General features: G+C 41.0%; 1 protein-coding gene across 1 annotated transcript; it reads left to right on the forward strand.

Moving 5' to 3' along the window:
* Positions 1-1,573: 1,573 nt before the first annotated feature.
* On the forward strand, positions 1,574-13,772 carry UBE2G1 (ubiquitin-conjugating enzyme E2G 1; the record flags this gene model as incomplete). Its single annotated transcript, XM_010153480.1, has 4 exons — positions 1,574-1,676; positions 3,956-4,053; positions 5,090-5,268; positions 12,563-13,772. Coding segments are annotated over 4 exons (392 nt in total), but the record flags the coding sequence as incomplete, so codon positions are not given.
* Between the last annotated feature and the right edge of the window lie 539 nt (positions 13,773-14,311).

Here is a 14,311-nt window from a genome sequence, read left to right on the forward strand (position 1 = left end):
TTGGAGAGTGAGTGGTTGACCTCAGCTGTTGTCTAAACCCCTGCTGAGTAGCTTCTGAGAAGAGCTTTTCTAATATATTTCTTGGGATTTTAGTACTGAGTCATCTGTATGGATAAACTTGACTCTGAATTACCAGTGGCCAAAGGCAGTGTTCCTGCTATCCACCTCTTCAAGACCTTGGTCCTTCATGTAAGCTGAATACTTTGTTTTCCCTGTGTAGACTTACTCTTCTGTGTAGGGCTTGATTTGATTCTTCTTGCCTTTTTAACCATGCTTTAAATAGTTAAGAACTTAACTGGCAAACAGCGACTGCAAGCTTATGGGCAGATCAGTTTGGGTTTAATGGTAGCCTTTTCTCCATAAAGGTATGAGGTTCTCACTTGAAATTCTTCTGCATGTACCTGAGGGCATTATAAGGACCTCAACTTAAGACTGCAATGACTAGAAAACAAGACAAAATACAGCTATTGGGTTTACAGAGAGGGGAAAGGTAGACTATACTGTGGGGTATAATAATGAGGGCTGTATGACATCTGACAGGGTTTAAAATAAATGCAGTAGTAACTGGAAAACAACAACAAAAAAAATCCCTGTTTTAATCTGGAATTTAATAACCAGTTGAAGGAATAACTTTTTCTGCCCTTACTCTGTCCTAAATACGTACAAAATCCTGGTGGATCTTCAGTATGTTTGGAAATGCTGGATCAAGAATTTCAATTTGGCATCAGTATGGCATTTAAATTAGTTTTTGACCCAAAGCTGTTGGTTAAGAGACGTTCTCTCTCCCCGTGCAAGTTGAATTTTAGGCAGAACTCACTTGAGGTGTTTATTTCTAAGTCTTGTGTTTTTTCCTGGAGCAGGCTGAAAACAAACTCTGTGGAGTCTACTTCTAGGTCTGACCTGTGCATAGCTGTTGCCAGATAAGCCTTCTATCTGGCAGTAACTATATGAAGTAGCCTATAATCTTAGGATCCTGCATTGTTTATCAGTAGTGGATAAAACTGTGAAACAAAAGCAGAAAAAATTAAAAAAGACTCAAAACGTAAACCGCATAACAGTTTATCTTCTGTGTTCTCTTCCAGTAGTTCAGAATGCACTGGGCACAGGTCTCAAATGCTTTCAGATTCTGAAAAAATAATCACTGAAGGGAAGTAGGATGTCAGTTTAAAATAAAAACATAGCATGACTTTGTTCTTCTGTTAACATTTTCTAGAGTTAAAAATGGACTTCAGTTTAATCTGGCTCCTCAGGGTTCTTAAAAAAAGCCATACTGCTTTATTAGTAGAAAATATCTTTCTGACTTGCACACACACCTGTTGGTATCTAGTTTAGGAGATCGTGCCCTACAGTTCTAAATGTTCTTGGCCCTTCCGCTCATGATGTACTGGGGTAGTTTTACTCTGGCTGTGTGCTGTAGGGAGCTGAGGATGCTCACCCAACCCTCAGTCCATCAGTAGATGCCAAGTCACTGGAAGTCATGGGGTTTTTTGGTCACCTGTAAAGGCATGAGCAAAACCAGCAAATGCATATCACAGACACCTAAAGTCACTCTTAAATTCTTTTTCCTACACAGAGCTCAACAAAAATCCAGTGGAAGGCTTTTCAGCGGGCTTAATAGATGACAATGATCTTTATCGATGGGAAGTCCTTATTATTGGTCCTCCAGATACACTCTAGTAAGTACTGCTACTTATACAGAAACTGAAGTGGACTCGGATTTACTAGTTCTAGTTTGGTCTAAGTGAGTAGAAGTTAACCTAAATCTTCATAAACTAGGTAATGCTGTTCTGTTGCTAGTAAAATACCTGTAAATAGCCAAATTTGCTATACAGAAGTTCTGAACTGCTTTGCTCCCCTTGGAAAATGCAACACGGATCCCTTTTTACTTGCGTAGAAATGAGAAAGAATAGGCAATGCTTAAAGGCATCTTCTGCTTTCTTGCATTTAAGGCAGGTATAATCAACTATTTGGTGTTGCTGTGAGGCTCTAGTTTAGCTGATGGTAAAATTTTAAACCATTACTATTTCAAGCTGGTGATTTTGGGAAAGTATTCATGAGGGATGTAATTGGGAGAATTGCAGAAGGCCATAGAGTTAACCTCAAATCCTACCAGTTCAAGATGCAAGGACTTCCAAGTGTGACAGAGTACTTCAACAACTCTAATTTGATCAATACTGGCAAACTTGCACAGTGAGCTTCAAAAAGGCTGTATCTTTAGCCAAAGGACTGGGTTCTTTAATTGACACTTGAACACAAAACTACACAGTTCATAGATTAATGTATTTCCTGGACTTTGTTTGCTGTGGTTTTGCACCGCTATATACCTGAATAATTCCTGGCACGTGCGATGGGGTAGATTGGGGTTTTTTGTTAGTGTTTAGGGTTGTTTTTTGTGTGATGGGTGGGTTTTTTTGTTTGCCATTTAAAAAAAAAACAAACTGGCTAGTTGAGAGAATGACTTCTCTTTCTCAGAGGTTGTATATGATCATATACTCTAGCTCCTTGGAAAAGGTTCTGTGCCCAGAAGAGGTCAGTTTCAAGTGCAGCTCCTGAGGATGATCTCTTCTCCTTCATTAAGCTGTTCCAGTGGTAAATTACTGATACAAAAAGCCTAGTGGTGAATTTTGGTTCCAACATGTTGTATACCTCTGTATATCTTCTGAATAAGTACTTAAGCACAGTAATCAAATTGCTTTTCTTCTCCTCAAGCTTACTACATTGTGATTCTCAAGTCTTGTCTGAGATGAATTCTCCAACTTCAGTTGACCTCTTCCAGTCTTGTAGTGGCTCTGTTATATTCTCATGGCCATTTTATAAATACTGTCAGTGAAGAAATGCTGCTGCTAATTGAACCTCTTATGTTAAAAACTGCAGTAACATTTTTCCCCCACTTAGTAAGGTGCTGAGCTTGTTTTGAGGCCTTTTAGATAAGCTTTCTTCTGTTCCAGTCCCTAGGTGTTGATTTCAAGGTTGCATTGCACTGAAGAGCTTTGCCTTTTCTACACCAATTCTTTTGTCTGCATGGCTGCTGAGGAGTAACTTATCATACTGCACATCTCTTGCCACCTTCTTTGGAGGTTGTGTTCCAGTTCTTGTTTGTAACAAAATTTAAACCTGAAGAGGCAGAGATTACATCAATTATAAGAAATGACAGTAACAAGGCAAATGTTGTAGTACTCACATTAACAAAGTATTCAATCTGTACAGCTTTCTATTTAATATAGGCCTTCAAACCTTTCAAAAGGGACTATTCCCAGGCATTGAAACCTAGGTATTTGAAAACAAACAAACCCAACAAACTCTTACCTTAGTTAAATACGGGCCTGTAACTCCACATAAAAACTGGATGTATCTTGTTTATTGTTTTCCAGTTCAGTGGGTAACTAATGCAGGACACTTCCCTGTCATGTCTGAGTCCCTTTAGCCTAGTGTGGGAAAGGCAGTATTGGAAGTCTTTACGAAGTAGTGCTGTAAACACAGCTATAAAGCTCTCTGTAGCTTTTCACTGAGGCTCACTGTTGCAGGCTGATATAAAGAAATTAGGACTGAGGTGCCTAAATGATGAAAATAAACGAGTATCTGCTGGGCTGTACTTGAGCAGGGGAGTTATTGGCAATATTTTTTTTTCTGTAAATAAATGTACTGGGAGGAAAAAGTAAGTTGTCATTCCAGATGGTGAATTCCTTGGCAATTTTTTTGGTATTTTTTGTGTGTGTTATTTTTCACCCCTCTGGAACATCATCCTAATTCTAAAAAAGATGCAGTGTTGAGGAACTGGCAGTATCTTGTGAAGAGATCTTCCCTGTCTAGAAACTCCTTGCATTGCATCTGGAAATGGTGGTACTGTTAATTACCAACATGATGTAAAGCTGTGTGAGCTTTTGATAGATCAGTAAGTTCCAATCTTCAGCTGAATCTTACAAGAAACTCTACTAAGATATTTTTGATTCCCCAGTGAAGGTGGTGTTTTCAAGGCTCATCTTACTTTTCCAAAAGACTATCCACTGAGGCCGCCAAAAATGAAATTCATCACAGAAATCTGGCATCCAAATGGTAAGAAATGTCAAAGTTTCAATTTCTTTTTGCAGTTAAGAACTAAAATATGGTGAAGACAAATGGATACATTTCTGTTCTTGTTAAACATATGAAACTCTTGTTTATTTTGCCATCTTCACTTCATAGAGAAGTAATAGCCATGGCTGCTCTGACACACTGCTCCTGAAGTATTTTCAGAAGCTACTGAAAGTAGCTTCTTGAATTCTTGGTAACTGTTCAGTGATTTTATATTTTTCCTAAGTGCAAAATTCTGGTCTGAGGAGAAGCTGCCTTTTGTTATACCGTCAAGTATTTCATCTTAGCATTACTAACTTGTCAGTTCAGTATAGAAGGCCTAAGGTTGTACTCCTCTGGTGAAGCATGAAAGGAAATAACAGCATCTTTTAGTCCCTTCAAAGATGATGACTCCTAATGTTCCATTTACTTATGGACAGCTGGACATAGCTGGGAAGGTAAAATAAAATGGAATGCTTTTACTGGGAAGGAGGAATGCTCTTCAGTTTCTGAAGCTGTTACTGAAGTTGTAGATGCAGAAAGCTGGGAGGGCATAAGCACAATGCACCTTAAGGGACAGAGGGAGTATTTTGATGTTGTGTTGGTTTCAGCTCTGGAAATACAAGAGTACTTGTCAGGCACTTCCTAATTCTAGCAGGTAAAATCCTATTCCAATGTATTGCAGTAATATCCAGCTGTTGCTGTGGAAAAAAAGTCACTCCAGTTTGCTGAACTTAACAGAAAAAGCTGTAGTGGAAGCCTCTCTAAATAGTCTTGAAAATTGGAGCATGATGTTAGGGTTAAGTTCTTCCTCCCCATATGCCCTCTGCCAGAAGTCCAGGCATAGTAACAGGCTTCTGCCAAGCCCTATTTATTACACTTTGAGTTCTGTAATAGTGAATTACTTTCCTTTTTTATAAAGTGTCTTCACAAACATGTTTTCAGACTAGCTGGAGTGAAGACTAACAGCTCCATAACTATCCTGAAGAAATGCCAGCGTGTTGTTCATTACTGAAATATGCCTTGTTCTATTTTGTAGTTGACAAGAATGGTGATGTCTGCATTTCAATTCTTCACGAGCCTGGAGAAGACAAATATGGCTATGAAAAACCTGAGGAACGCTGGCTTCCCATTCACACAGTGGAAACTATAATGATTAGTGTTATTTCTATGCTGGCAGATCCCAATGGTGATTCTCCTGCTAATGTTGATGCAGCGGTAAGATTTTTCTTGGTCTGCCCATTGTCTTCAGTGAAGAAACCTAAACTTGTAATGGAATTTTGCTTCTAGCCTGACAAACAGTTCAATAACTTTTGGAAGAACCTTTTATATCACAGTCTAAGGCTACCTTTTTGTTGGTAAAAGCAGTCACTTTGTGAAGCAAAAATGCTAGTTCACCCTAGGAAACTTCTTACAGATTGTAAAGGAAAGATGCTGTACAAATTCATAGGCAGTGGTTTAATTTCTCCTATGCAGTCATATATGTATTTATAGTAATGTGTGTTCAGAGATACTTAATGGATAAACTTCAGCTCCTTTAGTCTTAAAAAAAATTCAAGGAACCTGGCTGTAAAATCCTGTGTGGCAGTTACAGCTGCCATTGAGTTTAGCTGCAGAAGTTAACATTCTGGAACCATTGGTTCCTTGTATATTATTAGTATAATGTAGCAAAACTTCTGTTTTGGATATTATGTAGCTTGCTAATGGTTTTACTGATCTGAATGGAGGGGGAAAATGTGGTGGGGTCCCTCAGTTTAATTATGTTGTGACTTTTTTGCATCCACCTGTCTACAGCAGACTTCATGGATCATGGATTGACTGTGTAGATCTGTGCTTTAAGAATGTACTTGAAAGCTTCACCAGGCATCTAGCCATCAGCTCTGGAGGCCTGTTGTCCCAGGCTACAACAACTGGCTAAGGAGTGAGGCAGAATGGCCTGGTTTTATAATAAAGTCAAAGACCAGAGTGATTCTGCCATCAGCAAGATGCAAACTTTTCATGCAGCATAGTGTTTCTGGAGCATGGCCTATTCTGCACAGGTAGCAGGATATCAACTATAGTAATAAGTGTAGTGGGGAGGGAAAAAATTCAGTTCTGGGCAAGAGTAGGGGAACAGACTTCAAGCCCCATTCATCTGAGATATGCCAACATACCTTCCTTTGAATGACTCTTGAATTGCAGTACAGCAGTGACTAGTACTTGCTTTCCTCTCAAAGAGAAGTTCTACATCTTTGAACTGGGGGAACGGGGTAGAGGTAGATAGTAATCAGAAGGTGCAAAGCTTTTCTAGAGTAATGTTATGAGTAGCTAGAGTAGCTGCTATGTCAAGCTAGCTATACCTTCCCAAAGTGGGTGGGAGATCAGTTTCCTGAAGCTTTTGAGCTACTATCATAGGTTTCTTTAGGTATGAAAAGACTTTTAAGATCATAAAGCTCAACATAACAATGCCAAGTCCATCACTAAACCACATCCCTAAGGGCCTCATCCACTAATCTTTTAAATCCCTCCAGGGATGGTGACTCAATACATTCCAATGGCTGACAATCCTTTCAGTGAAGGAATTTTTCCTAATATCCAATCTAAACCTCCCCTGGTGCGTTTGAGGTCACTTCCTCTTGCCCTGTCATTTGGGAGAAGAGACCGACCCCCACCTCTCTGCACCCTCTTTTCTAGTAGTTGTAGGGAGTGATAAGATCTACCCTTAGCCTCTTCCAGGGTGAACACCCCTGGCTCCCTCAGCCACTCCTCCCAGGACTTGTGCTCCAGAACCGTTCCCAGCTCCATTGCCCTTCTCTGGACACGCTCCAGCACCTCAATATCTATCTTGAAGTGAGGTGCACAACACTGATCTGAGGTGCAGCCTCACCAGTGCCCAGTAAAGGGGAATTATCCCTGTCCTCATCCTGCTGGCCACACTCTTGGTCACCTGGGCACACTGGCTCATATTCAACTGGTGGTGGACCAATACCCCCAGGTCCTTTTCCACCTGGCAGCTTTCCAGCCACTTGTCCCCAAGTCTGCAGCATTGCATGGGGTGGTTGTGACCCAAGGACTCAGCACTGAGCGTTGCTGAACCTCATACAGTGGCCTCAGCCCATCGATCCAGCCTGTCCAGGTCCCCCTGAAGAGCCTTCCGACTCTCAGGCAGATCAACAGTCCCACCCAATTTGGTGTTGTCTGCAAACTTAGTGAGGTGGACTCGATGCCCCTCATCCAGATAACTGATGTTAGAGAGAACTGGCCCTGGTACTGAGCCCTGGGGAACACCACTTGTGACCGGACACCAGCTGGATTTAGCTCCATTCACCACAACTCTGGGCCTGGCCATCGAGCCTATTTTTTTACCCAGCAAAGAGTATGCCCATCCAAGCCAAGAACAGCCAGTTTCTTGAGGAGAATGCTGTGGGAAATGGTGTCAAAGGCTTTACTAATGTTTAGGTCCATAACATCCACAGCCTTTCCCTTGTCCACTGGGTGGGTCACCTTGTCACAGAAGGAGATTGGTCAAGCAGGGCTGGCCTTTCATAAACGCATGCTGGCTGGGCCTGATCCCCTGGTTGTCCTGTGCATGTGGTGTGATGGTACACAGGGTGATCTGCTTCATAACCTTCCCCAGTACTGAGATCAAACTGACAGGCCTGTAGTTCCCCAGATTCTCCTTCTTGCCCTTTCTGTAGATGGGTGTCATGTTGACTGGAGGTTAGCCAACTGGGACCTCCCCAGTTAGCCAGGACTGCTGATACATGATGGGAATTAGCTCTGAGAGCACTTCCACCAGCTCCCTTGGCATCCTTGGGTAGATCCCATCTGGTCCCATAGACTGTGCTGTTAGTATTTCCAAAGGAGTTTGAGCTTTGCTGAAAAGTTGTCATGGGAATAGTCTCATGTGGAACAAACTTAATGGGAAGAAAAACAAACACAAAAAGCTGTAGTGAAGAATTCCCTCACTTAATATTTTTTCCGAGTGTTGGACCTCCCCTTCTTGTGTTATGTTACGGGTGGAAACAAATACCCAGGACATGTGGGTGTTTTCTGCTGGCAAATCTGAAAGCACTGGAAGGAGCAAGTTATTAATGAAATGCCAAAAGTACAGTTAGAGTGCCTCAGTTTACAGACTCATGTATGTGGAATGTAGCTGACCTGTAACACTGGAGAAAGCTTAAGTTTTCGCTATGCTTGTCACCTTTCTAGCATCACAGGCTTTTTAACCATTGTTGTGTGGCCCACTGTCTGCCAGCTATTTTAGGAGTAGGGTTTTTTGCCTCAGAGAGATGTTAAAAACTCTGAATTTGTTTACCTAAACCGTAGGGTAAAGGTTGAAAATGTCTTAAGGAAACACAGCATTTTCTAGCCTGGCTTGAAAGAACAAAAACTTAAATCCAGATCAAACTGTGAAGACAGTACCAGAAGCATTTCTTTGGATGCTAGGAACTGTTTTTCTGACTGTGGTATTAGGCATCCCAAGTAACTTTTAATGTGCTGCTTGAGCAGCTTACCATCTGCTGGATTGTAGATTGCATCCTCTTCCTGTTACCCAAAGAGTGTGTTCTGGTTAAGGAAGAATCCAGCAACTCACGCGCTTTGTTCTGAGCTTCTCTATCAAGGTGTCTTCTGCTTGGTTGACTAAGTACAAGTCTGCTCCACCAACTGTATTTGGCAGTTAGTAAAAGACACTTTGTCTGCTTTCATTAACGTCTAGTTTTAAGTGAATCTAGAAAGAAAGGTGTTGCAGGCAGGTCAGAGCATTATAGGAGCAGGGGTTATAACTGCTTCCTGGAAAAATGAGCTATGCATGTTGGAGTAGTGTCTCTTAGAAAGGGAGAAAAATGAGGGACAGGAGCCGGAAGAGATGATATGAGAAGCAAATAGAACAGAGCTCGCTGTCAAATTGGAAACATTGTTATTCAATTCTGAACACTTGCTTCATGGAAGTACAAATATAAAAGGTAGAAACAATAACTGAAAACCTGAAACTGGGAGGATATAAATTCAATGCTTTTCTTGGCCTTAAGCCATCTTTTGTAAGCTGTCCTGTGTCCCAGTCCAAAGAACCAAATGCTGCTTGTATTAATTGCTGGGGTAAAAAAAAAAAACCAAAACCAAAACCCCAAACAAAAAAATTTTTTGCCTTATTTGTGCTTTCACTGGAAAGATAAGACTGGATGGGCTTTCCAACATGCTGACTGGCTAGGTGGGCTTGAAGGATATTAGGAATGTTAGGATATGCCTGGTGTCCTAATTTTCTCTCACTCAAATGTGTTAGAACCTTCATTCCAGGTAGGGTGTGAAAAGGTGTTGCATGCTAGGTTGCTTCAGGTAAAACTGTGGGGGTTTTTTTAGCCCCTTCCCTCACCCCTGTGGTAAGAATATATTGCTTAGACCAAAAACCAAGAGCTATAGAACTTACTTCATGAAAGAAGGGGTTCTTCATATTTTCCTACCGCTTCTTGCCTAACTGTAAGCCAGTACCCAACACGTCAATGTTAGTTACATCACACGATGCTCCCGTGCTTTTATCTAAGCTTGTTATGAGACTGACACCAAGAACTTTAGACCTCGCTGCACATTTTCCTGTGGGTTTCCATGATACAGTGGTGTGCACATCATCATCTTGCCTACCTTCCTGTTCACCTTAATCTTTGTTCTTCATCTGTACAGTTCTAAAATTGGATACCTCTGACAGAGATCACCCCCATAGGTGTGCTGAGTATTTTGTTGAGGTCTTCAAAAGCTGATAACCTGCAGGCATATCTTACTCGCAGGTGTTTTCTTTAAGGACACTGCTGTGCCTCTTTGAATACTTGTGTATATCTATCCTGGAGTCTCACGGATAGATTGAGAGGGAGCTGAAACTGTCCTAAAGATCTCAGAATAATTACTGGCTCCACAGTAGCTGTGTAGCTTTCTTCATTGCTGCATTAGAAGATGTTTTCTCTAACCCATAACAATAGCTTATGGTCTACAGTTTGAGTTTGCTGCTACTTTGCAGGCTGAAGTAAATGGATTTGAGCCTAGATATTGTGAAATATTGGTAGCCACCAGGTTAGTTTTGGAGAATTCCTAAAATCCAAGGGGGAAAGGGCATCCTTACTGTCTTGCGAGCATCTTGCATAGAAACCCAGAGAAAGCTTTCAGAAATCCTGAATGTCACAGGTCTTCAGTGACTGTTCAATGCTTGTAAGCCAATTTAGGTGTTGACTAGCTGGCTAATGTCTGAAAACATATAAACAACAAGAGCCTTCGTAGAATTTGTACATTGTTATAGGACTGACATCTGAAAGCTGTCTGTTTAATTACAGAAAGAATGGAGAGAAGACAGAAACGGAGAATTTAAAAGAAAAGTTGCCCGCTGTGTAAGAAAAAGCCAAGAAACTGCTTTTGAGTGACACTTATTCAGCAGCTAGTAGCTTCACTTTTTTCAGGGTAAGTATACCTCTAAAGACAAGTCAGTTACCAGAGTTGAGGATTTCCTGCCTACAGTGTTGCTGAACTAATTTTTGATGTTGTTGTTCAAAAGCAAACCTTTTTTTCCTCAGCTGTGTGGTTGCACGTACCGTTCTGTGGCTGCATGCAGGACTAAAGACTAAAAGAATTTTCAAGTGCAGGAACATCCCCTTCTGCCAAGATTGGGGAACGTCTCTGGTACTCTTGTATTTATGCTGTTCTCAAGTTGAAATTCTCTTTTTATCAGTATTCATCCTGCTTTATTAATAGCCCTTAGGGGTTACTAGAGCTGTATTAGGAGGGAGTAATCATTCTTGCATGTTCATTATTGTGAAGAATGCTTGTTTGACTCTTAAAAGCATCCTGTCTTGCTACCTCACGTTCATACGTAAATATATCTGGAGTTTAGCTTGCAGGAGATGGTGATGTGTTGCACGTGGGTTTAAGTAAGATTTCAATGAAGTTGTCAGGAACCGTCTGGAAGGGATTACTTCAGGTATCTGTGGGAATTTTAATAGAAATTAATATCGGAAAGTGTCAAGTTGAGATAATACCCATCAATAATATCAAGAAAGGTGGTGTTCTTTTCAGCAGCCCTAAATTAGTTTTTTACTGAGGAAGGCTTAGGAGTGGCTTCAGAAAAACAGCTATGTACTGCTTGGAAACTGAACTGTAGCATATCTGGGAGCCTGGACAAGTTTTAGCTTGAGAGTAGCTGATGTGATACCTGCACTCGAGCTGCTGATTCAAGATACTTACTCTAATTTCAAGTTCCACCCTAGTTTTAATGGGACCTTTTTTTAATACAATAAGCTCTTGTAGAAAGCTCTATTCAAACATGGCCCTTAAATACCTGGCCTTTGGTCACCTTAATCTTGTTATGCTATGGAAAAACTTCCTCAACTAGCTAGTAATTTCCCACTCTTACTTTTCAAAGCAATGCAGAGTTCATGTTGAAGCTGCCATTTCTTAATGGTTGGTTTGGCAAATAAACTACTCTGAGCCATTTGGCTGGAGAAGCCCAAAACTGTATGTACTGGATGGCTTCAGCATACAAAACTTGGCAGAGGGAGAAATATGGCACTGTATGTGGTTTAAAGGAGTTGTACCCTCTGAACAACCAGAACAGCTTACTTAATGTGCCTGCTAGTTAGTTTTTCTTCACCAAGGTTGTACAGGAGACACTTCCTTTCTTACACTTTTGTAGAAATTGTGGGGGTGGAGGAAGGCTGCCTCTGTGCCAAACTGGTACTGCAGTGTCTCTTCTGCAGAAATGCTTTGATTGAACAGAAAGCATGAAAAATGCTTAATATTGATCAAAAGACTAAGCGAAGGAACAGAATGTCTTGTACAACTGCCTCTAAGTAGAGTGTAAGAATTGTTAATGCAGCTGGCAGTTTTTTCTGTCTTAGAGAAAGGGAGTAACTGTGAGTAACACTCCAGACTATCCTTAACTAACCTCAGCTCTGTTGCCATGTTAAACTTGGCCATAGTGAAACAATGCTCATGACAAATATTTAAGTAATTGGCTGTGTTGCTTTTTTGGAAGGCAAAAGCTTTTCTAAGTCCTGGTGACTCCTCCCAAGTAAGTGATGGGCAATGAATTGGATGAGAAGGGCCCATGTAGCTGGTTTCAAACAAGCACAGCTTGACTTGGTAGCTGTGGTGTTATTGCTTAAGGAAGCGCTGCTATGCCACTTTGTACTGCACTTCGCTGTTGAAGCAGCACCCATCATTCGCAGTAAGTCACGCCCGGAAGTTCCAGTGGTAAATCTGCAAGTGTGTAGCCCTGTGTGTGAATAATCAGATGCTTACACACTGTGTGCTTGACACGCAACACGAGTAACAGGAGCCTGAAAGTCTGATAGTTGGACTTGGATGCCCAGTATGCTGAACTAAAGTCTTTCTCAGGTGATGATTTGGGATGTATGCATCTTCTGTTCAAAGGTATGTAAAGTTCTTGAACAAGTAATGATTGTCTTCACGGAGCTTGAAACACTCTTTAACATCTTTAAAATAATTGAGGATGATGAGGGGGTTTATTTTAACACCTGTGATTTCTTTGTAGGTCTCCAATTGAGAAACATGGCACTGTTTTTTTCCTGCACTCTACCCACCTATTGCTGGACTTCTGTTGTTACAAGTTGGCAAACACTGGCTGGAACTGGGCTGCAATAAAACATGCCAGTTATCAATGCTGACAAGAGCCTAACAAGTGCCAACACAAGATGATTACACATTTTGAAATCTAATGAACTGCTTTAACCTTCAGGAAGAATTGTAAAGATGTGTACATAGCACAACATGATCCGGATAATATATATACTGTCATGTACATCCACAAATACACATTGTACCAAATAATTCTGTCTGTAGTTAGGAATAGAACTGTGTAAATTCTAAAGATTTTAGCAGGTTTTTCTCTCCCTATTCATGGTTTCCTATCAGTTTAAAAAAAAAAAGAACAAAACCAAAAAAACCCAACAACTTGTGAAGCATGTCAAACTAAAACCAATTAGGATAAAGTTGGGGTTTTGTTTGGTTGGTTTTTTTTTTTCCTCCCCCACTTTAATTTTCCTTTGACCCACTGAGGCTTAATTAAAATCTCTTGCTTATTAAAGTTTAGTATCTCTTTGTTTTTTGGAAATGTGCTCCCTTTTATTTCCCCCATCAGAACTTAAGTTTCCTAATTAAACCCTGAAAGGATTTGCTATCAATTACTTGTGTCTTTTTTATGGTGACCTTTGTAGTCTCAAAGGTGCTGCTTTTCCCTCCCACCCCTTTTTTTAAACCCAATTGCACATGCTTTTGAATTGGGTATAGCAATAAAACTGGCCATGGAGCACCCTTGAGCAGTCTGCTGGGTTTTTAACTTCTGGGGGACTCGAGTGCTTTCACCTGTAAGTTCAGGTGACTAAGTTAGTCCAAGATAGGAATGAGCTGCTTTTTATGGGTGAATTTTTTTTTGCCTTTTTCATTGCCTGTTTGTGGGGTGGGGGGTGTGTGTGTGGGAGGCTTGTTTTTTCTCAAGGTTGAGTTCAAGCATGCACATCTGTAGGCTTTCAAATGACTGACTTCTGGGTTTGGTATCAAAATAGTTTTCCCTCCTTTTCCCTTTTCTCTCTTCTGTGGCCCTTGATATTCTTTGCCTTCTACTTCAGAGTTTTCCTCACCTACTGTACAAAGAAAATTGCGATGTATATTTTCATGTAATTTGATTTTTGGAATTCTGTCACCTTCTGTAGTGAGTTCTTCCAAAATATAATTTTTTCCAATAATAATGTGTCAAACTGGCTGTCTTGAGTATCTGAATAGGAAGGGTAACTGCAGTTGGAGCACCACTTTCCTTAGCATCTTCAACAGCATAACATCAGCAGACACTTACTGAGTTTCACATACTGTATTTCATCTTGAAATAATTAAAAAGCAAACAGAACACACACCTTTCCTCCTACTGTAACCATCACTGGCCCTCCAGTGAGCAAATGCTAGTCTCGGAGTGTCTTGTAAGAAGAGTCTTCCCTGCCTACCTGAAATACCTTTCTACCAAAAGCTTTATGGAGGAGCTTGCAACACGTGGCTGATCTCCGCTCTGTCACAGGTTGCCACAGGTTTTAACAGCACAGAGTAACCCGCTAATAAATCAAGCTTTCCAGTGCTAGAGTCTCCTTGTAAGAAGCCTTTGGTACTGATTTGCAAGCTGGCTGGCCTTTGTGTCAGGTTGCTGTGCGACATGCATACACTACACGGTGTGTGATACAGGTTTCTTGAGGGCTGGGGTGGAAGGAGCTGACGGTTACTAGTGGCAAGACAGCCA

This window comes from Eurypyga helias, unplaced genomic scaffold, assembly GCF_000690775.1.
Source record: "Eurypyga helias isolate BGI_N326 unplaced genomic scaffold, ASM69077v1 scaffold8336, whole genome shotgun sequence".
Taxonomy (NCBI): Eukaryota; Metazoa; Chordata; class Aves; order Eurypygiformes; family Eurypygidae; genus Eurypyga; species Eurypyga helias.